General features: G+C 54.3%; 4 protein-coding genes across 13 annotated transcripts; 2 read left to right on the top strand and 2 right to left on the bottom strand.

Annotated features, from left to right (window-relative positions):
• The first annotated feature begins 28 nt into the window (after nt 1-28).
• RGL2 (ral guanine nucleotide dissociation stimulator like 2) lies at nt 29-9,456 on the top strand. Of its 9 annotated transcripts, XM_030802902.1 has the most exons (18): nt 1,751-2,249; nt 2,469-2,665; nt 3,997-4,080; nt 4,353-4,531; nt 4,665-4,715; nt 4,804-5,101; nt 5,370-5,621; nt 5,707-5,810; nt 5,917-6,001; nt 6,082-6,150; nt 6,365-6,439; nt 7,059-7,091; nt 7,209-7,330; nt 7,427-7,522; nt 7,603-7,714; nt 7,820-8,110; nt 8,569-8,683; nt 8,800-9,456. In XM_030802902.1, the coding sequence occupies exons 2-18, from the start codon at nt 2,510-2,512 to the stop codon at nt 9,009-9,011; spliced, it is 2,334 nt and encodes a 777-aa protein (XP_030658762.1). In that variant the 5' UTR covers nt 1,751-2,249; nt 2,469-2,509; the 3' UTR covers nt 9,012-9,456. The 9 variants fall into 9 exon arrangements, with proteins under 9 accessions (XP_030658759.1, XP_030658767.1, XP_030658763.1 ...); XM_030802907.1 differs by lacking the exon at nt 2,469-2,665 and having other exon boundaries at nt 1,732-2,249; XM_030802898.1 differs by having other exon boundaries at nt 7,059-7,330.
• A 232-nt stretch (nt 9,457-9,688) lies between these two features.
• PFDN6 (prefoldin subunit 6) lies at nt 9,689-11,640 on the bottom strand. Of its 2 annotated transcripts, none has more exons than XM_012503118.2 (5): nt 11,481-11,640; nt 11,181-11,331; nt 10,862-10,932; nt 10,656-10,780; nt 9,689-10,390 (listed from the first exon to the last, which is right to left on the bottom strand). In XM_012503118.2, the coding sequence occupies exons 2-5, from the start codon at nt 11,242-11,244 to the stop codon at nt 10,261-10,263; spliced, it is 390 nt and encodes a 129-aa protein (XP_012358572.1). In that variant the 5' UTR covers nt 11,245-11,331; nt 11,481-11,640; the 3' UTR covers nt 9,689-10,260. The 2 variants fall into 2 exon arrangements, with proteins under 2 accessions (XP_012358572.1, XP_012358573.1); XM_012503119.2 differs by having other exon boundaries at nt 11,473-11,522.
• Nucleotides 11,591-21,813, top strand: WDR46 (WD repeat domain 46). The gene is made up of 15 exons (XM_030802918.1): nt 11,591-11,999; nt 12,096-12,305; nt 12,415-12,495; nt 12,639-12,751; nt 12,874-12,961; nt 13,091-13,152; nt 13,399-13,503; nt 13,612-13,762; nt 13,874-14,009; nt 14,208-14,307; nt 20,153-20,466; nt 20,588-20,682; nt 21,059-21,154; nt 21,308-21,421; nt 21,544-21,813. The coding sequence occupies exons 1-15, from the start codon at nt 11,931-11,933 to the stop codon at nt 21,640-21,642; spliced, it is 1,833 nt and encodes a 610-aa protein (XP_030658778.1). The 5' UTR covers nt 11,591-11,930; the 3' UTR covers nt 21,643-21,813.
• Nucleotides 21,814-22,093: 280 nt separating this feature from the next.
• Nucleotides 22,094-23,821, bottom strand: B3GALT4 (beta-1,3-galactosyltransferase 4). Its single transcript, XM_030802929.1, has one exon. The coding sequence runs from the start codon at nt 23,496-23,498 to the stop codon at nt 22,362-22,364; it is 1,137 nt and encodes a 378-aa protein (XP_030658789.1). The 5' UTR covers nt 23,499-23,821; the 3' UTR covers nt 22,094-22,361.
• Between the last annotated feature and the right edge of the window lie 552 nt (nt 23,822-24,373).

The following is a 24,373-nucleotide window of genomic DNA, read 5'->3' as shown; positions in this document are numbered from 1 at the left end:
GCCACCACACCCAGTGAATTTTTGTATTTTTGGTAGAGACGGGGTTTCACTATGTTGGCCAGGCTGGTCTTGAATTCCTGACCTCAGGTGATCCACCCGCCTCGGCCTCCCAAAGTGCTGGGATTACAGGCGTGAGCCACTGCACCAGGCCCGAGAAATGCTTTTTTAAAAAACACATATCTTATGGCATTCACCTTCTTGGAGCTCTAGGACAGTGGTTCTCAAAATTTTTTCTCTCAGGACCTCTTAAAAATCATCAAGGACTCCAAAAAGCTTTTGCGTATGTGGGTTATAGCTATCAATATTTATGGTACTAGAACTTAAAACTGAGAAAAATTAAAAACACGAGAATACATAGGCACACATTCCATTCATTGTGGGAACCATGGTGTCAATACATATCATGTAGCTTCTGAAAAACTCCACTGTACACTCTTATAGAATGAAGAAGGCAAAAAAATTTTTTTTTTTTTTGAGACAGAGTATCGCTCTGTCTCCCAGGCTGGAGTGCAGTGGCACGATCTCGGCTCACTGCAAGCTCCGCCTCCCGAGTTCACGCCATTCTCCTGCCTCAGCCTCCCAAGTAGTTGGGACTACAGGCGCCCTCCACCATGCCTGGCTAATATTTTGTATTTTTTAGTAGAGACGGGGTTTCACCGTGTTGGCCAGGATGGTCTCGATCTCCTAACCTCGTGATCCGCCCACCTCGGCCTCCCAAAGTGTTGGGATTACCGGCGTGAGCCACCGCGCCCGGCCGCAAATAACATCTTAATTTTGCTATAAAATCTCACATACCCCCTGACATAGTCTCAACGACCTGTAGGGCCGAGGCTACACTTGGAGAACCCATGCTCTAGGGCCAAATCCATTCTTGCCCTGGCTTACGTGTCTCCCCCACCGCCCCGCGCTGGAGCCACTGCCTAATTCTCCAGCCCTAGATGGTGCTCGCCAGCCCTCCTCTCAATACTCATCACACACAGGGCTATTCCTTTCCTCCAATGAACCAAACGCCTCCCGCCCACCTCCAGGTCCCAGTCCTCTGTTCCCTTTGCCTGGTCCACCCTTGCCCTCCCTGGGTCGCAAACGAGGTCGGCCTCGTCATTCCCTGCAGACCGCTGCGCGTCCCTCTTGTGCGGTTCACCACAGTTGTATTTAAGTGATCGTGTGAGTCGTCGTTAAATGCCTGTCTCCCAGCGGATCATGGGCTCCTCGAGGACAGGGACCGGCCTGTCTGTCCACTGCTGTAACCCCGCGCCGGCATAGGGACCTAAGGCCCACTGGAGGGCGCTCATCAAATAGCTGCTGGATGTTGACGAAGGAAGCGGCAGCGCAGCTCAGGGATCTCCGAGTCAGGACGGTCGGCCAGACCGATGGGGTAACGGGTCTAATCGTGTGGGAATAAAGCTGTATTCCAGTGCTTCCAAACGGGTCTCTCATTCCAACCCCTTTCCAAGCTCAATGAATGTTCCAGTCACCTCTGGTCCCTTCCAGTGACCCTGAACCCCTCAGAGAACGCCCCGTCGACACCGTTCGGGGTCGGGTGCCACTATTGGCGCATGAGATGCGCTCAAGCGGAGGGGACTCCACTGGCGAGGCGACGCCAAGCCGACGGAGATCTCGGTCTTGGCGCCGGAAGCCCCAGAGAGCCGAATCTGGAACCGGATGTGGCTGCTTCCTGCCCCGCCCCCTGTCGAGGGGGCGGGAACCGAGGGTCCTTCGGAAAACCCGGCCGGGATTTCGGTCAGCTACATTCGTGGGTTGTGGTGGGGAGCGTAATCCCGTGGGGATGGAGTGACCGGCTCTCTCTTCGCCTGAAACCCTTCCCACGGGAGTTTTAGCCGTGTTATTTTGGGGAAGGGAATGTCAAATTCTGCTCCTGCCTTCCCCCAGGGGCTGGAGACCGGAATCTTTATTCCAGTTCAGTGCGGGGCGACGTGGTCTCCAGAATCCCCGAGTGTAGAGGCGGAGGACCGTGGAGCTGGGGACTCGGGCGCCTGGTCCTGGTCCCTGAGCGTCCAGCGCTCCCCCTAGTCCGCGGCCCTGGCTCCTGTCCTCACTTCCTTCCCCTTTTGGCTCCTGCTCTCGGAGCGGGCGGACGCGGGGGGGAGCGGAAAGGGCGGGAGGGCCCAGGAGCCCGGCGGGGGGGTTCAAGGGGGTACGGAAAAGCCAGGGAGGGGACTCGGTCCGGGGCCGGAGACCGACGGCAACAGCGGCTCAGGACCCACGCTGCCCCCACCCCTCCCGAGCAGGTCAGAGCCTGAGCACCCTGCGCGTCTCCGTACTCGTGACCCCCTCCTTCCCCAGCTGCACCAAGGGCCCCCCTATTCCACCCTTCTGTTGCCCCCCTCCCCCAACCTTCCTGCAGAACTCCCTTCCGGTCTTCTTGACACCCACCTACGTCCCTTCCCTGCCCGGTTCCCCCGCGCCCGCCTGACTCTCCACCCCCACCCCACCCCGTCTCTCCCCAGGCGCCCCCATGGCCCGACCCCGCTGATTCCTTCACTCGGCCATGCTCCCGCGGCCCCTGCGGCTGCTTTTGGACACGAGCCCCCCCGGGGGAGTCGTACTGAGCAGCTTCCGAAGCCGGGACCCCGAAGAGGGTGGGGGCCCAGGTGGCCTGGTCGTGGGCGGGGGGCAGGAGGAAGAGGAGGAGGAAGAAGAAGAGGTGAGACGCGGGTGGTGGGAGGTAGGGGGCGTATGTATTTCTGAAGTCTCCACTTTTCTCTTGTCTCTGGGTCCCTACATCTCCTCCTGCTTGCCTCAGTTATTCTCGCGCCTCCCTGGGTGTCGGCCCGTTTCTCTGCTGCGGGGAGTCCTGGCGTCTCTGTGGTTCTCTGTCAGTGTGACTCAGGACCTGCCCGCAGGAACCTGCCCTGTTCCTGCCTGGAACTTCTGGCTGGCTGTCCCTGCGGGTCTCTGGCCCTCGGCCTCTGCCTGTCTGAGTGTGCCTACCTCTTTGAGCAGTCGTGTCTTGGTCCCTGTCTCCCTCCTTGTTTTTGTTTGGCGGGGAGGGGTTTGTTTCCACAGTAACCAGCTCCTCTGACTCTGGGATTGGGGAGGGAACCCTCAGATTTCGTGACCCCTCCTTCCCTCTCTCCCCCTTCCCCCCGCCCCCCCGCCCCGCCCCGGTCCTGGGTAGAGGCCGGGAAGCCACGGTTCTGGGACCTGGAGGAACGATCCTAGGGTGGGTAGAGAGTGGTCACCTGTTTTCATTAAGGATTAATGGTAGTGGCCAGGAGCAGGATTTCGGGCCTCAGGAGGGGCCAGAATTTGGATTTGGGGCCCCGAGGCCCTAAACTCCTAGGTCCAGATGCTAGGTGAGGGCAGGTTGACTGGCAGGGCTGGTTTTTCGGGATCGGTCGAGGGGAGGGGCTGGGGCCACGTGACTCTCTGAGTCTACCGCCCCCCACCCCCCATCATCCCACTTCCCCTTTTCCTTCCTGTACTGGGATTGGAGCTGCTACCTTCGGGGGTCCCTTAGGGCTGAGATAGTGGAGGCGCTACCCGAAGGACCAGGGTGAAAGGGGGCCTGAGAAGGACTAATTCTCTGGGCTGGTCTAGTCCTTGGCCGGGAGGGGCGGGGCATGCGGCAGTGCCTGGACTGAGGTTTCAGCTACTCCTAGTCGCTGCCTCTGGCTTGCTGCCTCTCGTTTCCCTCTCCTGCTCTTTGTACCCTGCTTCTCTGTCGTGTGTGGGTTCAGCTCTGGGGGGAAGGGGCTTTGGGGGTCTCCAGGATCAGAATTCCTGTACTCCATCCACGCCTCCACTGCAGCCCCTTCGACTCCACCGGGGCCCTGAGGCGGCTGGGGTGGGGCTGTTTGGGCCCCAGTGGGGGAGACCTGGGGTCACCAGCTCCCCCAACCCTTCCTCGCACTCGCTGGTACTATGCCCTGCCACCACAGGTGAGGGGTACAGAGGGAGGAGCAGGGCCTGGGGTGAAGGCTGAGGGCAATGGGGGATGGTGTGGAACTGACTTCCCCTTCCTTGCTCCTCCAGGCCCCTGTGTCTGTCTGGGATGAGGAGGAGGATGGTGCCCTGTTTACTGTCACAAGCCGCCAATATCGACCTCTTGATCCCTTGGTGAGATCATGACTTTAGCTTCTCACCTCTGACTCTTCATTCCCAGTTTTCCTTCCTCTGGCTGACTTTCTGGCCAGAGTGCTAGGTTGGAGTTCTGGAGTCCTGGACTCTGCTGTGTCTCTGGACTCTGGACTCTGCTTAGGCCAAGACTTTTGCCCTCTCTGAATATCAGAAAAATGAATCTGGAACATCTCCTGGGTCTGGGATTGTCCTCAGAAATCTAGGGGCAGAGTGGGAGAAAGGGTGGGTGATCATCTCTCTGTGTTCTCCAGGTCCCTATGCCTCCCCCACGTTCCTCCCGACGGCTCCGAGCTGGCACTCTGGAGGCCCTGGTCAGACACCTACTGGATACCCGGACATCAGGGACTGATGTGACCTTCATGTCAGCCTTCCTGGCCACCCACAGGGCCTTCACCTCCACGCCTGCCTTGCTAGGGCTTATGGCTGACAGGTCAGAGTCATAAGGGACCCAGGGTCGTGGAGTGTCTGCCTGGATTTCCTAAAGCTGCAACATCCCGCTGAAATAGTCAAAGCCACTGAGGGTTTGGGAAAAATGGACAGATAGATCCTCTTCTTCCCCTCAGGCTGGAAGCCCTTGAATCTCATCCTCGCGATGAACTAGAGAGGACAACAGAGTGAGTGACCCCTGGTTCTTAATCTCACAGTCCCCTCTGCCCAGGCTGCAGCTTTACCTCTCACCCTTGGCTGATTCCCTTCTCCCAGGGTAGCCATCTCTGTACTGTCAACCTGGCTGGCCTCTCATCCTGAGGATTTTGGCTCTGAGGCCAAGGGTCAGCTTGACCGGCTTGAGAGCTTCTTACTTCAGACAGGGTATGCAGCAGGGAAGGGTGTTGGGGGGGGCAGCGCTGACCTCATCCGCAACCTCCGGTCCCGGGTGGACCCCCAGGCCCCCGACCTTCCTAAGCCCCTGGCCCTCCCCGGCGATCCCCCTGCTGACCCCACGGATGTCCTGGTGTTCCTCGCTGACCACTTGGCCGAACAGCTGACCCTGCTAGATGCGGTGAGACCCTGACCTCTGGCCCCTATGCCCCCTGACCCCTTACTAACCTCTCCTTGACTCCAGATCCTTTCCTTGCTTCCACCCCTTCCTGATCCAGCTCCTAGCCTCCTCCACCTACCATTTTGACTTTCCCCTTTTCCCTTTGGTCATTACCCTTCAAACCCTGTGCCCCTCTGGTTCCTTGGCCACCTGAGATCCTCAGATCCCTGATATTGGAAGGCTGACCTCACTTGACTATGCATTTTAACCTCTGACCTCTACCCTGCAGGAGCTGTTTCTCAATTTGATCCCCTCTCAGTGCCTGGGAGGCCTGTGGGGTCACAGAGACCGGCCAGGACATTCTCACCTCTGCCCATCTGTCCGAGCTACTGTCACACAGTTCAATAAGGTGGCAGGGGCAGTGGTTAGTTCTGTCCTGGGGGCTACTTCCACTGGAGAGGGACCTGGGGAGGTGACCATACGGCCACTCCGTCCCCCCCAGAGGGCCCGGCTCCTGGAGAAGTGGATCCGCGTGGCAGAGGTGAGAGACTAGATTGCCCTACGGTTGGTGGCTATGGAATGGAGAGGCCTCCCATAGCCTTAGCTCTCCTCTTTGACCCCCACAGGAGTGCCGGCTGCTCCGAAACTTCTCTTCAGTTTATGCCGTGGTGTCAGCCCTGCAGTCCAGCCCCATCCACAGGCTTCGGGCAGCCTGGGGGGAAGCAACCAGGTGGAGAGGCTGAGGCATTGGACTGGGGTCGAGTTCCTCAGAAGGCGGGGAAGAGTGGGTGACAGAGCCAGGCCTGTTCTCAGGGCCACTTTTCTCCCTTCCCCAGGGACAGCCTCAGAGTCTTTTCCAGCCTCTGCCAGATTTTCTCTGAGGAGGATAATTATTCCCAGAGTCGGGAGCTGCTCGTGCAGGTGAGAGCCTGGTTTATGGCATTCCCACCTCTCCCTGCTCCCTACTGCTCCCCCATGTCTCTTTATTTTGTCACCACCAGGAGGTGAAGCTGCAGTCTCCTCTGGAGCCACACTCCAAGAAGGCCCCGAGGTCTGGCTCCCGGGGTGGGGTGAGTGACTAGCGGGGTGGTGGGCTTGGAGGTGGTGATTATGAAGGGGTGAGGAGTATGTTTTGGGGGAGCAGCCTGAAGGATGGGTAAGGGAGGCACAGAGGGGTGAGGAGAATGAAATCTGTTCTCTGAGGCAATGGGGAGGATAAGTGCTGAGGGATGGCGGGCCCTCACGTCAATGGCAGGCACTTCTGACCCTGACCCCTGACCTCAGGGTGTGGTCCCATACCTTGGCACCTTCCTGAAGGACCTTGTGATGCTGGATGCAGCCTCCAAGGATGAGTTGGAGGTCAGTGGTGTGTGTGTGTGTCATTGTGATGATGTAACAAGTGGGCTGCAGGGTCGGACAGACCCCCTTCACCCCTTGCAAGGGGCTGTAAGGCACAAATAGCTGAGTGTGGGACAGAGCCAGATCTGTTTCTGTGCCAAGTCGCCTCAGTGATCTGTAAATGGGAAACTAGAAATAGCATCTACATTGATCTGTTATAAGGGTTAAATGAATTCGTATTTGTCAAGTGCTTAGAACGTGCCTGAAGCGTAAGCGCATCTAGGTTTTGTGATGGGCTCTTGCTCTATTGCTAGAGTTTGTTAAATAAACAAATACTGAAACCTTGGGGAAGTTCCTTATCCTCTCTGGATAAGGAATCCTGTTGAATTGGATACTATCCAGTCTTCTCATCTGCAAAGCAGACTCGTTGTCTACCTGAGATACTCAAAGGGTCAAGTGGAGTGCTTAGGCCATGATTAGATTGAGGAGGAAGGCAGGGAGAGATGGAAGAGTCAGAGAGGCTGGAGGGAAGTGGTTGTGAGTTGGATGTGGCTGTGTGTGTTTAAGAGAGGGGATATTCTCTCTCTGTGGCCTGGAAGGTAGGGTTGGAACTTTCACCCCATCCCCATTTTCCTCGCAGAATGGATATATCAATTTTGACAAGCGGAGGAAGGTGAGCGGAGTGCCTGGGCTGGATGCTGGACTTTCCTATCCATGTTCCAGGAAGGGGAGGGGGGAAAGTCAGGGGTCCCTGAGTTTTGGCTCCTGCAGTTTGAGGGCTCCTTCCCAGGAGTTTGCAGTCCTTTCTGAGTTGCGACGGCTCCAGAATGAATGTCGTGGCTATAACCTCCAACCTGACCATGATATCCAGAGGTGGCTACAGGGGCTCCGGCCACTGACAGAGGCTCAGAGGTGACTGGCGGGTGAGGTTGGGACTCTAGGGTTCTGGCCAGGTGTGGGGGATTGGTGTCATGTCCTGAGCACTCTGCCTATCGCCCCCCAACCCAGCCATCGTGTATCCTGTGAGGTGGAGCCACCTGGTTCCAGTGACCCTCCTGCCCCACGGGTGCTTCGGCCAACATTGGTCATCTCGCAGTGGACAGAGTGAGAGATTCACTGGCTGGGGGGTGGTTTCTTGGGACTTCCACTTTTCTTCTGATCCTCCCAATCTCCTGCCACTGCAGGGTTCTGGGCTCTGTTGGGGTCCCTACCCCGCTTGTGTCCTGTGACCGGCCCAGTATGGGGGGAGATGAGGCGCCTACAACTCCTGCCCCTCTGCTGACTCGGCTGGCCCAGGTGAGCTCTGCTCCTGACTCTGACCTTGACGCTGACCCTCATTCTGTAAATGTTTCTTCCTTAACCTCCCTGCCTTCATGCCAGTCCCATGTTGTTTGTTCCTAGCACATGAAGTGGCCATCTGTCTCGTCACTAGACTCTGCCCTGGAAAGCAGTCCATCCCTGCACAGTCCAGCTGACCCCAGCCACCTCTCCCCACCAGCCTCCTCCCCTAGGCCTTCTCGGGGTCACCGCCGCTCAGCCTCCTGTGGCTCCCCACTGAGTGGGGGTGCAGAAGAGGCCTCTGGGGGAACTGGATATGGGGGAGGGGGATCTGGGCCAGGGGCCTCTGATTGCCGAATCATCCGAGTCCAGATGGAGCTGGGGGAAGATGGCAGTGTGTATAAGAGTATTTTGGTGAGGGAGCCTTGGGATGGAGTTGGGGTGAAGGATGGTGTCTTGTTGGACTATAAATGTTGTCTGAGGTTTGGGCAGCCAAATGGAATTGAATGTAGTTTTAATTTTGACCTTTGGTTTTGGCAGTTATGTTTTATTTATCTTCTAAACTCTAGTCTTCAATAGAAGCTGAAATTTGTTTTGATGGCTATTTTGCATTAGTTGTTACACCTTAAACTTTTGGTGGCCATATTAAAATTTCAGAATCAACAGCAGTTTCCCCACAGGGAAGCAGCTCTGTTTCACTGGGCACCATGTGGGCTGACTTATGGGGTATAGGAAGCCACCGTATTGGGTTTCCCTGTTCATTTTAAAGCCTTGGACACAAGTAACCTTTTGTCGTTGGGTTCAGTGGCTGAGGGTAGAAGGATGGGAAATCATGGCTGATTGATTGCTCTTTTGGTCTCCTGTCCTGCCAGGTGACAAGCCAGGACAAGGCTCCAAGTGTCATCAGTCGTGTCCTTAAGAAAAACAATCGTGACTCTGCAGTGGCTTCAGAGTATGAGCTGGTACAGCTGCTACCAGGGGAGCGAGGTCAGAGGCCATGAGGGAAAGGCAGACTCGGGAGGAGAGTGGAGTGCTTCCACATCTGGGCGGCTGTGGGGGGAACAACTGTGTTTGTGCTTGACATCCATCCCCTGAACCTTCAGACCTGACTATCCCAGCTTCGGCTAACGTATTCTACGCCATGCGTGGAGCTTCACACGATTTCCTCCTGCGGCAGCGGCGAAGGTCCTCTACTGCTACACCTGGCGTCACCAGTGGCCCATCTGCCTCAGGAACTCTTCCGAGTGAGGGAGGAGGGGGCTCCTTTCCCAGGATCAAGGCCACAGGGAGGAAGATTGCACGGGCACTGTTCTGAGGAGGAAGCCCCGTTGGCTTACAGAAGTCATGGTGTTCATACCAGATGTGGATAGCCATCCTGAATGGTGGCAGTTATATCACATTAAGACAGAAATTCAGAAAGGTAGCCAGCCACCCTGGGGAAGTGAAGTGCCCCTGGTTTACCAGACAGCTGAGAAATCCAGCCCTGTGGGAACTGGTGTCTTGTAACCAAGTTGGATACCTGTGTGTAGCTTCCCACCTTCCATGAGTGCAGCACACAGGTAGTGCTGGAAAAACGCATCAGTTTCTGATTCTCGGCCATATCCTAACATGCAAGGGCCAAGCAAAGGCCTCAAGGTTCTGAGCCCCAGGGCAGAGGAGAATGGCAAAAAGTAGGTCCTCGCAGCTCTTCTTCCCACTCTGGGGGTTTCTATCACTGTGACAACACTAAGATAATAAACCAAAACACTATCTGAATTCTACTCCCCTGTCCTTGCAGTACATATGAACTGGCTACTATGAGTGGGGGTGGGGAATTGGCTGAAGGTAGATGCCATGGAACAGGAAGGGGCACAATGTTTTCTGCCCCCATGAACAGAGCAAAAAGTGAGGTATTGGTGAAAAAAGTTTCCTCAGAACAATTTCTCTCCAGTAACCTCTCTACCACTGGTCCCTTGCTGCAAATGTGTATAAAACAATTCTAGGACAAGGAAATGGCAGAACAACTTTATGGACAACATATAAACTTGGGAGGACTTATACCATAAAGCATTACGTGCTGGGATTTTAAGTCAGTTTAAGCTACATTCAAGCAAATTCTAGGAAGACAGAGGCTGAAAAGTACTAATAGAGGTGCCAGGGCTGCTGGCAAGGAAGGTAACCACATTTCATCCTGGGGCCTCAGGTTAGAGAACTGTGTATTCTTTTTCAATTAAACTGACATTCCTAGCAATATGCTATGTTGCAAATGCCCTTCCAAAAGAATCATGCCAACCAAGATGAGGGAGAGTTAAGGGTTGTATATACAGGCAAGAAGTAGGTTTGAAGACATTTAGGATTTCACTTTTAAGAAAGAACACTGTGCCACAAAGAGATTCCAAGTGCAAGAGTTTGAACCTGAGGGGGTAATACAGGTGGTGTGTGTTAAAGTGGAAGGGGCTGTGGGGATATGACAGAAGTGCCTGGTCAGGAAACGGAGCCAGGTGTTTTTACACTTTATTAGCTACAGTATAGATCCTAGAGCTGCCTCATTCCCTCCCCTCCCCTCCCCTCCCCCCACCATGGGGTCAGGCCTTGCCAGGAGCCCCTGCCTTTGCTGCCTGGGCCCGCTGGAACTCCTGCTGCAGCTGAGCAAGGGTCTCCCTCTGTTGCTCTGACTGCCGCTCCAGGTCCCGGAGCTGGGATTCGTATCGCTTACTAAGGAGAGGCAAGGGAGACAAGCAGAAAGGGAGAAATTAGTAGGACTTACTATGGAGAGTGCTAAACGCAAGAAAGAGATAGGTGGAAAACTTGAGATCTAGGGAAGGGAGAAGAAGGGGGGTTAAAAGGGAAGGAAAGGGTTGGAGGAACTGGAGGACTAGGGGCCACTATGGATAGCTGTTCTGCAATGGTTCAACACCTCTACTCCAATGGTTTACTTGCATCACAGGGTGCAGCACACGGTGGTGGAATAAAAACTCACATTTCAGCTGTGATATAGTCCAGCCTCTTCCCTACTGTGGCCCGAGCCTCCCCCAGCTCCTGTTTGACTAGCACCGGACCCAGAAGTTTAAAGACCACGTTGGACCCATCCAGCAGGGCCAGTTCCTGATGGAGGGATGGGACATATGTGATCAGAACCATGGCTAGTACAGGTCCCTCCTCGCCCCAAAAATCCCAGTCCCTCACCTCTTTCACGATATTATTTTCTGTTAGTTGTGCTTCAAGTTTCTGCCTTCCCGACATGGATTTACTCAAGTCTGGGGATGAGAGGAAAGGCAAGATTAGAAACATCAAATGTGCCACCTATCCCCACAATCCTAGTCAGGTGGATATGGATCTGAGGAAGCAGAAAAGGATGGGGGCAGCGGGTGAGTGAATAGGGAAGAGCACTGAGGCGGGAAAGTCTCTGCACGCGAGGGCCCAGATGGGGCAGCAAACCTTATCTCGGTAATGGCTTTGGGTTGTGAGTGCACTGGGCGAGGCCACACTGACCCTGTTCCCTTACCCTTCTGTAGCTGTTGATATTTCTCCACTTCTCCCTGCAGCTTCTTCTGGATCAGCTCCGCCATAGCGGGGATGAAAGAGTACGGGGAGCGAGACGAGGGCGCTGGGTCTCACTTTCTGGAAGGTACCTGAGCTCCCTTTTTTGATCTGGCCTGCGGAAATGATAGCACTCTTGAGAGGTAGCCCTGAGAGGCACCGCAACCTCCCCCGCGTCCCGGATATCGACTCCACCCTGTCCCCAGGAGATGGTGGGCGAAACGCAAGACCCCAAGCCTCTCAACCGAAATCCTAACCTACTCACGTTCTTCCTTCAGTAGTAATGAACCCGGAAGTAAATAAGGAATGCTGGGAAAAGACTGTGCCGGAAGTTTCTTTCTGACCCTTGATGGGAAGTGTAGTTCTGACATGTTTAGCGAGTGCAGTTCTGCTAAAAAGACTAGACTCGGACATTTTTAGGCAAGATGGGGAAACTAATCCGGAAAAAGAAACCGCACCGCTATTCAGCCCCTGGCCCCGGACCTGCCTTTCTTTTTTAAGTCACTCTTGCTTAAGCTGCCGCTCGCGATAACGTGCCAAAAACTGTTCCGCCCCTCTAAGGAGAGCGTGCCCTCACTGAAGATGGCACCTAGAGAGCTTCAGACCTGGTACGCTGCTGATTGGATGAAGGACAGAGGGCTTCCGGTAGTTTTCAAGCCGACTGTGTGGCAGCTGAGAGGAGTTTTGCACGTGGATCGCCGTTCGGGTGGGCGAGATGGAGACAGCCCCCAAGCCGGGCAAGGATGTCCCGTCCAAGAAAGACAAACTTCAGACCAAGAGAAAGGTAGCGGCCTCCCTGGGTGGGAAAGGAAGTTTTTAGCTGTGGGGTCGGGGGGCGGGGCGTGAGTGCGGAGTATCAGAGTTCCTGATGTGCCTGTAGAAACCGCGGCGATACTGGGAGGAAGAGACCGTTCCGACCACAGCCGGAGCCTCTCCAGGGCCTCCTCGTAACAAGAAGAATCGGGAGCTCCGTCTTCAGAGACCAAAAAATGCTCACATCTTAAAGAAGTCTCGGATCTCTAAGAAGCCTCAGGTCCCGAAGAAACCCCGAGAATGGAAGAACCCGGAGTCCCAGCGGAGCTTGTCCGGGGTGAGCGTGGGACCTGATGGGTGGCGAGGCAGGCCGCATCGTGCCTTGAGAGTGAGAGGGTTGGGGTCAATCCAAGGCTGTCTGCTAATTGCGTCCTTCTTTTCCCTAGGCCCAAGATCCATTCCCAGGCCCCGCCCCCGTCCCTGTGGAGGTGGTCCAGAAGTTCTGTCGTATTGACAAATCCCGAAAGGTGAGGTCCAGCTGGAGAGTTGGGAAGTGTTGGAGGCAGGGAGTGTCTGGGTGAGTTGGATGGAGGCTGGGACAGGTAGCTCTCCTGTGACCCCACTTATCCTGTGGTTCTTCTGCCACTCCTCCTCACCAACAATGTTATAGCTACCACATTCTAAAGCCAAAACTCGAAGCCGACTTGAGGTGGCTGAAGCTGAGGAAGAGGAAACAAGTATCAAAGCTGCTCGTTCTGAGCTGCTGCTTGCTGAAGAACCTGGGTGAGTGGGCCCTAATCTGGACCCCCATTCCCTGCTTTATAGGACTATCTTTTCTCGTTTTTATGTTGGTATACTTGCTTCATATTGGGAAGCTTTACTGCCGTCCTAACCCTTGCTTTCAGGTTTCTGGAAGGGGAGGATGGGGAAGACACAGCAAAGATATGCCAGGCTGACATTGTGGAGGCTGTGGACATTGCAAGTGCAGCCAAGGTGAGCCTGAGGAGGTAAAGGAGCCAAGGGATTGATTGGTGGTGCAGGACAATAGAGGAATGGGGGCTAGAAGAAGGCGTTACTGCAGGGCACTCATTTTTTTTTTTTTTTCACTCTTCTCTTTCCCAGCACTTTGACTTGAATCTGCGGCAGTTTGGACCCTACAGACTAAACTACTCTCGAACTGGAAGGTAAGGTTGAATTCTAGTGAGTCTTGAACTAAGATGTGTTTCCTTAACCACTTCAGCCATTCCCAGTGTGTGTTTGGGTTGCTGATGAGGGGAGGGTCCGTCAATTTGCTTGGGTGTGAGGGTGAGCACCTACAGCAACATGTGTCTGCCCACCTGGAGAGATGGGGCTGGCATGGGGCAGACCTCAAGTTGTCTGAGTCAGTGGTCCCCTGCCTTAACACCCTGCCTGCCCCTCACCTCCAACAGACACCTGGCTTTTGGAGGGCGCCGAGGTCATGTGGCTGCCCTTGATTGGGTAACAAAGAAGCTTATGTGCGAGATCAACGTCATGGAGGCGGTGCGGGACATCCGGTCAGTGGCCTCACTGTCAGCGGTCAGTTGGGGTGAGATAGTCCATTCCTGATTGAATGATAGCCTGTGACCTCATTTCCCAATTGAACCACTCTTCCTCTCCCCCAGGTTTCTCCATTCTGAGGCACTGCTTGCTGTTGCTCAGAACCGCTGGCTCCACATCTATGACAATCAGGGCATTGAGCTCCACTGTGTCCGCCGCTGTGACCGAGTAACACGGCTTGAGTTCCTGCCCTTCCACTTCCTCCTGGCTACAGCTGTGAGTGGTCGTGGAGCTCAGGAACTGAGGGGAAGCCCTTGGGATGACCACCTTTCCTTTAGGACCCCAGCAGAGGGCAATCAGGACTGGGTCATTCTCTTTCTCTCTCAGTCAGAAACAGGATTTCTAACCTACCTGGATGTGTCAGTGGGGAAGATTGTGGCAGCTCTGAATGCTCGAGCTGGGCGGCTCGATGTTATGAGTCAGAACCCTTACAATGCCGTCATCCATCTCGGACACAGCAATGGTCAGTACCTGGCTTAGTTTTGACTCTCTGACCATCCTGACTTGCTTTTCTTCTATATTTGTACTTCATGAGTCCCTTAAAGTTACCCTTTTATTTCCCTTTTTTGTTATCTCTTGGTTTTGAGTTCCCATCTTTCCCATGTTTAGTAACCTCAGGCTTAAGTGTGTATTAGCAACTTTGGTTCTTCTTCTCTTCCAGGTACTGTGTCTTTATGGAGTCCAGCTATGAAGGAGCCACTGGCAAAGATTCTCTGTCATCGTGGTGGGGTCCGGGCTGTGGCAGTAGATTCTACAGGCATGTAAGTCACTGGTGGGATGAGGTATTAGGAGTCATAGGTGGGCAGAAAGGTGTGCAAGGCAGTGTGCTTTAGGAGCACAGAGTCTAAAGCCAGGATGCCCAGGTTTAAATCACAGTGTTACCACTGATGTGCCTTACAAGTATGGGCATATTTCATAACCTCTGTGTGCCACAATTTCCTCACCCCAAAAATGGAAATATGAGTGTCCATTTCAAGGGTCCACAAACTTTTTCTGTAAAGAGTCAGATAGTAAATATGATATGATTTGCTGATAAGAGGTAAAATCAAAGGGTATCATGTAGGTATTTAAATACCAAGAGAAAACAAATTATCACAACTTTTTTTTCTGAGACGGAGTCTCGCTCTGACGCCCAGGCTGGAGTGCAATGGCGCGATCTCAGCTCACTGCAACCTCCACCTCTCAGGTTCAAGTGATTCTCCTGCCTTGGCCTCCCGAGTTATCTGGGACTACAGGCACCTACTACGGGCGTCTACTACAATGCCTGGCTAATTTTTGTATTTTTAGTAGAGACAGGGTTTCACCAGGTTGGTCAGGCTGGTCTCGAACTCCTGACCTCAAGTGATCCACCTGCCTCAGCCTCCCAAAGTGCTGGGATTATAGGCGTGAGCCACTGCGCCTGACCTTTTTTTTTTTTTTTTTTTAAATCTTTTGAGAGAGACATAGTCTTGCTCTGTCTCCCAGGCTGGAGTGCAGTGGCATGATCTCGGCTCACTGCAACCTCCGCCTCCCGGATTCAAGCGATTCTCCTGCCTTAGTCTCCCAAGTAGCTGGGATTACAGGCACTTGCCATCATGCCCAGCTAATTTTGTATTTTTTTGTAGAGACGGGATTTTACTATGTTGGCCAGGCTGGTCTTGAACTCCTGACCTAAGGTGATCTGCCTGCCTCAGCCTCCCAAAGTGTTGGGATTACAGGCATGAGCCACAGCGCCTGGCCCATACATTTTTAAGTTATAAAATTAAACATGATATGGCCAGGTGCGGTGGCTCACACTTGTAATCCCAGCACTTTGGAGGCCAAGGCGGGTGGATCACCTGAGGTCAGGAGTTCGAGACCAGCCTGGCCAACATGGCGAAACCCTGTCTCTACTAAAAATCCACAAAATCAGCCGGGTGTTGTGGCGGGGGCCTGTAATCCTGGCAACCTGGGAGGCTGAGGCAGGAGAATTGCTTGAACCCGGGAGGCAGAGGTTGCAGTGAGCCGAGATTGCGCCATTGCACTCCAACCTGGGCAACAAGAGCAAAACTCCGTCTCAAAAAAAAAAAATAATAATAATATGAGGCTGGACACAGTGGCTCATGCCTGTAATCTTAACACTTTGTTAGGCTGAGGTAGGCAGATCACTTGAGCCCAGAAGTTCGAAACAAGCCTGGGTGACATGGCAAAACTCTGCCTCTACAAAAGATAGAAAAATTAGCCGGGTGTGGTGGTGCATGCCTGTAGTCCCAGCTACTCAGGAGGCTGAGGTGGGAGGATCACCTCAGCCCAGGAGGTTAAGGCTGCAGTGAGCTGTGATCATGCCACTGCACTCTAGCATGGGCAACAGAGTGAGACCCTGTCTCAGAAAAAAAATAATAATAATCAAATATGATATTTGTGTAATACAGATCTACTAATGGGAAGAACTGAATTCCTCTTTTTGAGGTTAACATTTTGCCTAACTGATGTACAAAGTTAGTGTTCCAAATGGTCAAATTTGACTGCAGATATTCATGTTCATGCTGATCTGTAGAGATTGCATGTATTTCATCTTTGAAAACATCTTTTCACACAGTCAGGTAATGATAGGTGATATGTGAGGTGCTTGAAATGCTGTGAAGCACTTACGACTGTGTCACTGTGACTTGTAGTGTACAAAGGCAACAGTGCAAATCAGGATGCTGTAGTCTCTGTAATGACCACTCGGCTGTGTGTTGTAGAGCAAAAGCAGCCACAGTGTAAGTAAATAGTGAGTGTGGCCACGTTCCAATACAACTTTATTTGTGGATATTGGAACTTGAATTTCATAGTTTTCACAGTCTCAAAATATTCTTTTGATTTTTTTTCAACCACTTAAAAATGTAAAAACCATTCTTGGCTTGTGGGCTATACAGAACTAGATGATGGGCCAGGTTTGGCTCATGGGCAGTAGTTTACCAAGCCCTGGTTTAAAGCCCTTACAAAAGCTGTTGTAGACATTAAGATTAGTTAAGGCATATACTTTAGTACAGCACTTAGCAAAATAGGGAGCGCTGTGTTCATCATTGTCATTCAAGATGATCGTTCTCTCCAGGTCTGGCTGATGTGAGGGGTGGAGGTGGTGTCTGCTTTGGATTTCTGCTGTTCTTGAGGGAGTATCTGCATTTTCCACAGCTTTTCTGTCTGATTTGTATTTTCCTCTGATTCCTTTCGTCGTCAGGTATTCACTGGGCACCTGCTGTGGGCGGGGCTCTGTGCTGAGGTTCTGGAGATAAAAGGATGAATCGTTGAGCCTGCCCTGGTGTGGTGCTCCAGTTATCCTTTAGGTATAAAGACTTGTGGCTATGGTTTTTTTTTTTTTTTCTTTGAGATGGACTCTCACTCTGTCACCCAGGCTGGAGTGCAGTGGTGCAATCTTGGCTCACCGCAACCTCTGTCCCCCGGGGTTCAAGCGATTCTCCTGCCTCAGCCTCATGAGTAGCTGGGATTACAGGTGCCCGCAAACCACACCTGGTTAATTTTTTAATGTTTAGTAGAGACGGGGTTTCACCATCTTGGCCAGGCTGGTCTTGAACTCCTGACATCGTGATCCACCTGCTTCGGCCTCCCAAAGTGCAAGTGCTGGGATTACAGGCGTGAGCCACTGCACCCAGCCATGGCTATGGTTTTTGAGAATGACTGGCCAGGTGATGCATTTATTTATTTTATTACTATTTTTCGAGATGGAGTCTTGATCTGTCCCCCAGGCTGGAGTGCAGTGGCGCGATCTCGGTTCACTTACAACCTCCGCCTCCTAGGCTCAAGTGATTCTTCTGCCTCAGCCTCAGAGTAGCTGGGACTACAGGTGCGTGCCACTGCACGCAGCTGATTTTTGTATTTTTAGTAGAGATGGGGTTTTGCCATGTTGGCTTGGCTGGTCTCAAACTCCTGACCTCAGGTGATCCGCCCACCTCAGCCTCCCAAAGTGCTGGGATTACAGGCATGAGTCACCACGCCTGACCCAGGCGATGCCATTAGTTTCTACACAGTTGTCTTCTGTCATCCCAGACTCAATGTGTCCATCACTGGATAGGTCACCGCCTCCTAAAGTTTCTCTTGACCTGCTCTCATCTCCTCGAATTTTCCTGTCACCCAGAATTTGACTCAGGCACACAATACCACACATGGATAATTTTTCTATTTTTTGTAGAGATGGGGTTTCACCATGTAGCCCAGGCTGGTCTCTGTCTTGAACTCCTGGACTCAAGCGGTCCTCCCACCTCAACCTCCCAAAGTACTGGGATTACGGGTGTGAGCCACCACACCCAGCTTGGCCACCAGCTTATTCAAAGTCTCCAGGATGCTGGGACCACCCCCCCACCACCCACTCCTTGCTTTTCCATAATTGTATCTTTCTTTTTTTTTTTTTTGAGACGGAGTCTCACTCTGTCACCCAGGCTGAAGTGCAATGGTGTAGTCTCGGCTCACTGCAACCTCCGCCTCCTGGGTTCAAGCGATTCTCCTGCTTCAGCCTCCTGAGAAGCTGGGACTACAGGTGTGTGTCACCACACCTGGCTAATTTTTGTATTTTTAGTAGAGATGGAATTTCACCATGTTGGCCAGGCTGGTCTCGAACTCTTCCTGACCTTGTGATCCGCCCGCCTGTCCTCCCAAAGTGCTGGGATTATAGGCGTGAGCCACCATGTCCGGCCTTTGTAATTGTATCTTTGTGAACAAGTGATTTGGTTCTGCCCTTTTTACTGCATATCTATACCAGCCTGGCTCTAGGAGAGTCAGAAGGCCTGCCCAAGGGTTTCTGCCCTCTCTGGGCCACTGGGCCAAAGCTGTAGCTTGCCCTCCGTGGGCTACCTGGGTCAGCCACTCCTGTGCTTAGGGCTTAGTCACTAGTTCTCTGAGGCCTGAAGTTTAATCAACACCTTGATGCTGAACAGCTCCGGTCCTTGTGATCTTCAGCCCATCCCTGCTTTTCTCTGGTCCTCCTCAGGAGCTTGTCAGGCCACGGGGGCTCCAGTGATGAAGCTGACCATCTTTCTTAAGAGGTGTTCTGGTAGCTTGTATTATGATTGGATTGGGTTGACTTCTCAAAGCCGAACTGATGCTTGCAAGTTTAGTAGTACAGTAGGCTCCCATCTGGCACTGGGCTGGTCTTTACCCAGGAGTCCCATAGATGGGTGTGTAGAGGGGAGAAGAGCCAGCATGCATCCTTGAGTTGTTAGTTCACCAAAGGATGTGACCCTGTGTTCCAGGAGTGCTCGGTAATTCCTGGTTTGCACTGATGGCCTTTCTCTTTGGTAAAGTTAGGGCGTTGATTATCTTGTCAGAAGTATCCAGCTGGGTCTCTCTTGGGCTCCATCACTGTGCAAGTCTCTGCTCATAAGAACTCTTTAGTTCCCCTCTCCTGGGTTCACAGCCAAGGCAAAAAAGAGAGTCCTTGGCCTCTTGGCAAACATACACCCCCTACCTGGCTGGTCCCCCTTCAGCTTCCCTCTCTAGGGAACAACTTGAACATAGAAACTCCAACCTTACCTGTAATCCCAGCACTCTGGGAGGCCAAGGTGGGCAGGTCATTTGAGGCCAGGAGTTCAAGACCAGTGTGGTCAACATGGTGAAACCCCGGCTCTACTAAAAATTAGCGGTGGTGGCGCATGCCTGTAACCCCAGCTACTTGGGAGGCTGAGGCACGAGAATCACTTGAACCAGAGAGGCAGAGGCTGCAGTGAGCCAAGGTCATGCCACTGCACTCCAGCTTGGGCAACAGAGTGAGACCCTGTCTCAAAAAAAGAAAAGAAACTCCAACTTCTGAAAGTAAACAACTTATGCAGTACATGATTCCTGGTGAGGATTTGGTCACCAACCTTCCCTCCTTCCTTCTAGGGAAAGCACACAGAGGGGCAGGGCAAGGGCCTCCAGTGCGTTACTTCACCACTTCCTGAGTAGGTCTTCTCAAGTCCTTGGAGCCTTCACTTTGTGATTTGTCACTGCCAGAGAGCAATGTTGGGATCGTAAGCTGTGGGTCCTCAGTCTGACTTTAAAGAAACCCCACAAATTGTCCGCTCCTGATTTTCCTGACCATGTTTCCCACCAATCCTGCTAACAAACCTCTGCTTCCCTCTCAGTCTCCACACTCTGGTGTTAATGCATTTGAACCTGCTGTGTATCTGCTTCCTGTACTTTTTTGAGAATTATCTAGAATGGCCCAAATCCCACCTTTCCCATGAAGCCTTTCTGACCACTGCAGATGCTCCTTCCCCTTGCTGGGCTGTGTGCTGCATGTGTGTACAGGGGGACATCACATTTAGGCGCAGCCTGTCATGTGGATGTTCCTTTTGACGCCTGTGTCTTGAGAGGGCTGTGTGGTGTTAGCAGGTTAGAGGCAGATGCTAAAGAGACAGGCCTGACCATTCACTGACCTAGCTTTCCTTTCCCTGAGCTTCAGTTTCCTCACCTCTTAAAGGGAAATAAAAATAGTAAGAGTTGTATGCAGCTTAACTGGGGTGAGGATGCCTGCGGAGTGTTCAGGGTGATGGCAGTGGTTATTACTATTAATCTTTTTCTCCCCAGCCAGACTTGATGCCTGGACTTGGCCACAGCTTGCTTGGTAAACCCATTTGCTGACATATTAATTGATCCCTCTTCTCTCACCAGGTACATGGCCACCTCTGGCCTAGACCACCAGCTGAAGATCTTTGACTTGCGAGGGACGTACCAGCCTCTGAGCACTCGGACCCTGCCCCATGGAGCAGGGCACCTGGCCTTCTCCCAGAGGGGACTGCTGGTGGCAGGAATGGGTGACGTTGTCAACATCTGGGCAGGGCTGGGCAAGGCCAGCCCACCCTCCCTTGAACAGCCCTACCTCACCCACCGGCTCTCAGGCCCTGTGCATGGCCTTCAGTTCTGCCCCTTTGAAGATGTGCTGGGGGTGGGGCACACTGGGGGCATCACCAGCATGCTGGTCCCTGGTGAGTGGGCCAGGGGATGGAGGGAGCTGGGGCTTGAAGTGAATGAACTCTGGGCTTAGCTGGGCTGGAGCTGTTGGACTGAGGTTCTTATGGCTCCGTGCTTCTCCCTCCCTCCCTTCAGGGGCCGGTGAGCCCAACTTTGATGGCCTGGAGAGTAATCCATACAGAAGCCGGAAGCAGCGCCAGGAGTGGGAGGTGAAGGCCCTGCTAGAGAAGGTGAGGCTCCCCTGCTGGAAAGGGTGAGACTCCCCTCTGCTGGAGAGGGTGAGATTCCCCCCACTGCTGGAGAGGGTCAGGTTCCCCCCTCCTGGAGAGGGTGAGGTTCCCCCTTCCTGGAGAAGGTCAGGTTCCCCCATGCTGAAGAGGGTGAGATTGCCCCTGTTGGAGGTGAGGTTCCCCTGCTGGAGAGAGTGAGGCCCCTGCTGCTGGGGAAGGTGTGCATGTGATTTGGGGTTGGAGGTAGAGAAAGCTCTCCTGAGGTCTCATGCTGGGGGTCTTGGGTAGAGGGGTTCAGCAGCCTCCCTGGCTTCTCTTTTTGGTGCTACTCTCCTGTGGTTCCTTGCTGAGTCCTGTCCCTCTGTGACACTCCCAGGTACCTGCAGAGCTTATTTGTCTGGACCCACGAGCCCTGGCCGAGGTGGATGTCATCTCCCTGGAGCAGGGAAAGAAGGAGCAGATAGAGAGGCTGGTATGGAACAGGCCCCTGAATGCCCAGGCCCATCTTCTCCCCCCCATCCTCTCCCCACCATGGCTTGTCCCCAGAAGTGCGGCCAGCAGGTGGGTGCTGCCAGTTCCCTGACTCCGATGCTGTAACAGATTTCACTCCTGTCCCCTCCCTCAGGGCTACGACCCACAGGCTAAGGCTCCCTTCCAGCCAAAGCCAAAGCAAAAGGGCCGCAGCTCCACGGCAAGCCTGGTGAAGAGGAAGAGGAAGGTCATGGATGAGGAACACAGGGTAAATGAGCATTGGGATGGGCCGGGCCTTCCACAGGCTGCACCCTCCTGCTTGTGCCTCTGCCCTTGTCAGCCTGCCACTTCTCACTCTGTGCCTGTGTCCTCCCCCTCTCCGATCCCCAGGACAAGGTCCGGCAGAGCCTTCAGCAGCAGCAGCATAAGGAAGCGAAGGCCAAGCCCACAGGGGCCCGGCCATCTGCCCTGGACAGATTTGTGCGCTGAGCCAGACTCCAGAGTTGCCTGGGAACAGTCTCTCCCCAAGATCACCTGTAGGGAAATGAGTGTTCTCTGGAACAAGGAGGTGGGGGCAGTGTGGCCCCTTCTCCAACTGGGGGTGGACAGCTGTCTCCTGGGGTGGGTTGGTATTAAAGAGGAAAGCAATTTTTTGGATAATGTGTCTGGATCATCTTGTGGACCTGTTCGCCTCCCCGCTGTCAAGCAGGGGGCCATTCTAGGATCGGAGGGGTCAGTGTCCTGCCTCTACCCCCACCCCCATACCTTGTGGCTGCTGTGGCCTTAGCTTTGCCTTTTAGGGGCCTTCCTCCTCAGAGAGGCTGTCCTCTCTCCCATGTCCCTGGAGATGTCCTTCCCATGCAGCAGGGTCTGGCAGCCTCTGGGCTCTCCAGGTTTGTGGTATTCTGGGGGTCCTGGTGAAGACCACACTGCACTCGAAGAAGTGAAGACAAGTTTATTGAGGAGCTTGACACCCCTCTTCTGCCCTAGCTTGAGAGAACAACTGCAGCATTTTTTTCTTTTTCTCTTCCTGATGACCATCTTCGGGCTGGCGGGCCAGGCCCCTGGGTGTCTCCCACATCCCTGTCTTTAGTGAGACTGAGGATCTGGTATAAGGAAACAGATCAGCTGCAGCCAGTGAGGGCCCCTGCGTTGGGCCTGGGAGAGAGAAGGTCCTGTTCCTGCCTTTCCTGTGGCCCCAGGTACTCTCAGCTCTGAAGCCAGGCTATTGCTCGACACCGCAGGATGCCCAGGACTCCCTGGAACCAGGAGCAAAAGGGCGCAGTCCTTTCCCCGTCAGAGCCACCCACCAGCTTCCAGGCTTCCTGCATCTTCCAGGGGTCCAGCCTGTGGGACGTCAGCAGGAATTTTCCATAGCAGCACCGGTCTAGCGGGTAGTGGGTGGCACCAGCCAGCTTGACACACTGTGTTGGGGCGAGGCCTCCTCGTCGGGCACTTACCCCTACAAAGACATCCTCTAATGGGAGAGGGGGTGCCCGGCTGGCCACCTTGAGAATGAGCTGCACAGCAGACGCTGACAGCACATACCCCGTGCCTGAGGCATAGGGTGGAAAGGGGCCCCAGGTGTGAGGCCACTGCTCCTCTGATACGCGGTGCCTGCCCCCTGGTGTCCGAGAGGGGTTCACGCGCCAGTGCACCCGGCCCAGGTACAGAAGAGGCACTTCCTCGCTGTGCAAAACCTGGCCTCCTTCCTGCTCAGCTTCTCTCTGGGGTTCCGTGCTTCTCTCCCATTGCTCCCAACGGCCCCCTCGCAAGACCAGCTCTGATACCAGTTCGGGGACGTTGACATACACATCATCGTCCGTCTTGAGGACGTATCGGGCCATAGGGCAGTGTTTCTCAGCCCAGCTCAGCCCGCTGAGGGTCTTTAGGGTGAGGTTGCGGTAGGAGTCCTGGAAGGCGGCCTGCAAGATATCCCCCTGGGCTGCTGACTCCGAGGCCAGGTCATTCCCCTGGGAGCCCCACACGGGGTGCTTTGTGTTTGGCTCTCCCAGCAGGAATAGCGTCTGCACCCTGAGCCCCCGAGCCTCGCGCAGCCCGCCCCACGAGGCCCGAATGGCGTTTCTCTGGTTCAGGTTCTCCGGAGCCGTGCACACCAGGATGAGCAGGAAGGGAGGGGCCCCGGGACCACTGCAAGCTTCCTGGTTGGGGATCAAGAGGCGGGGCAGGGCCAGGGGCGGCCCCGGTGAGGCGGGGGCTGGGAGCAGGGAGGCTAGTGAGAGGCTCAGCAGCTCCTCCCCCAACCCCGAAGGCCCGAAGAGGGTCCAGAGGATAACCAGCAGCAGAGCGGCGAGAAGCAGGCGCCGGAAGAGCCTGAGCTGCATGGTGCGGCGTACTCCGAGGGGATCCGTAACAGCGAAGGGCGGAGACTAGCTCCCCGGGCCTGGGTCACGGCCAGGGACTTAATGGACCACGCCTGGGATGCGGAGGACGGAGCGCGCGACCGGGACCAGCGCACCTTGGGGGTTGGGGAGAGGCGGTGCAGCTGCGGACCGCGGTCGAGGCATGCTGCGGGGGTGGCTACCTTGTCGCCGCGGCCTCGCCGCCAGCAAGCTTGGCTCCATGGCTGCCCGACTGCGGCACTCACGGCCCCTCCCCCGCCTCGCCCCGGCGGCCGGTCTGCCGCCCGCTTCCGCGTTGCGCGCTCCCATCCCCGCCGGAAGCGGCGTCGGAGCAGCGCGGCAGGGCGCGGAAACCCGGGCGGCTGGAGTGGCACCAAACGGAGTGTGACCGGTCTGTCCAGCCACTCCCCATCCCAACGCACCCACGTACTCCACCAGGGAGACCACACCCTTCATAACCAACGTCGGTGTTTTTGCCTTTGTTGCTTCGGTCACAGCCCGAAGGATTTTCTCTTATGACTAGATGACCCCTTTAAAAAAAAAAACAAAAAAAAAACCCAGTGACCAAGACCTGCATACTCACCTGAACTGCAACTGGCTAGGCTCAGCTACCCACTCCACAATCATGCTGCACACCAACCCCAGGGGGTTGGTCTCTTAACTGGTCTGGGTCAGCCCCTCAAGGCTGGGAACTGTTTTCCCCTCACATTTCTCTTTACAGAGAGGAACATCACTAGCTACATATAGGGAGACTGGGCGGTCTGCAGCATCACCACTGCTAAAACTAATAGCACGGTGTGGGCAACTGAGTAGGGCAGCTCTAAATGGAAAAAGGACCCAGCACTTTAACATTCCCT

The sequence above is a fragment of the Nomascus leucogenys genome, chromosome 22a (assembly GCF_006542625.1).
Source record: "Nomascus leucogenys isolate Asia chromosome 22a, Asia_NLE_v1, whole genome shotgun sequence".
In the NCBI taxonomy this organism is placed as follows: Eukaryota; Metazoa; Chordata; class Mammalia; order Primates; family Hylobatidae; genus Nomascus; species Nomascus leucogenys.
The sequence above is the reverse complement of the archived record's forward strand: the minus strand, read 5'-3'. Positions and strand labels throughout refer to the sequence as shown.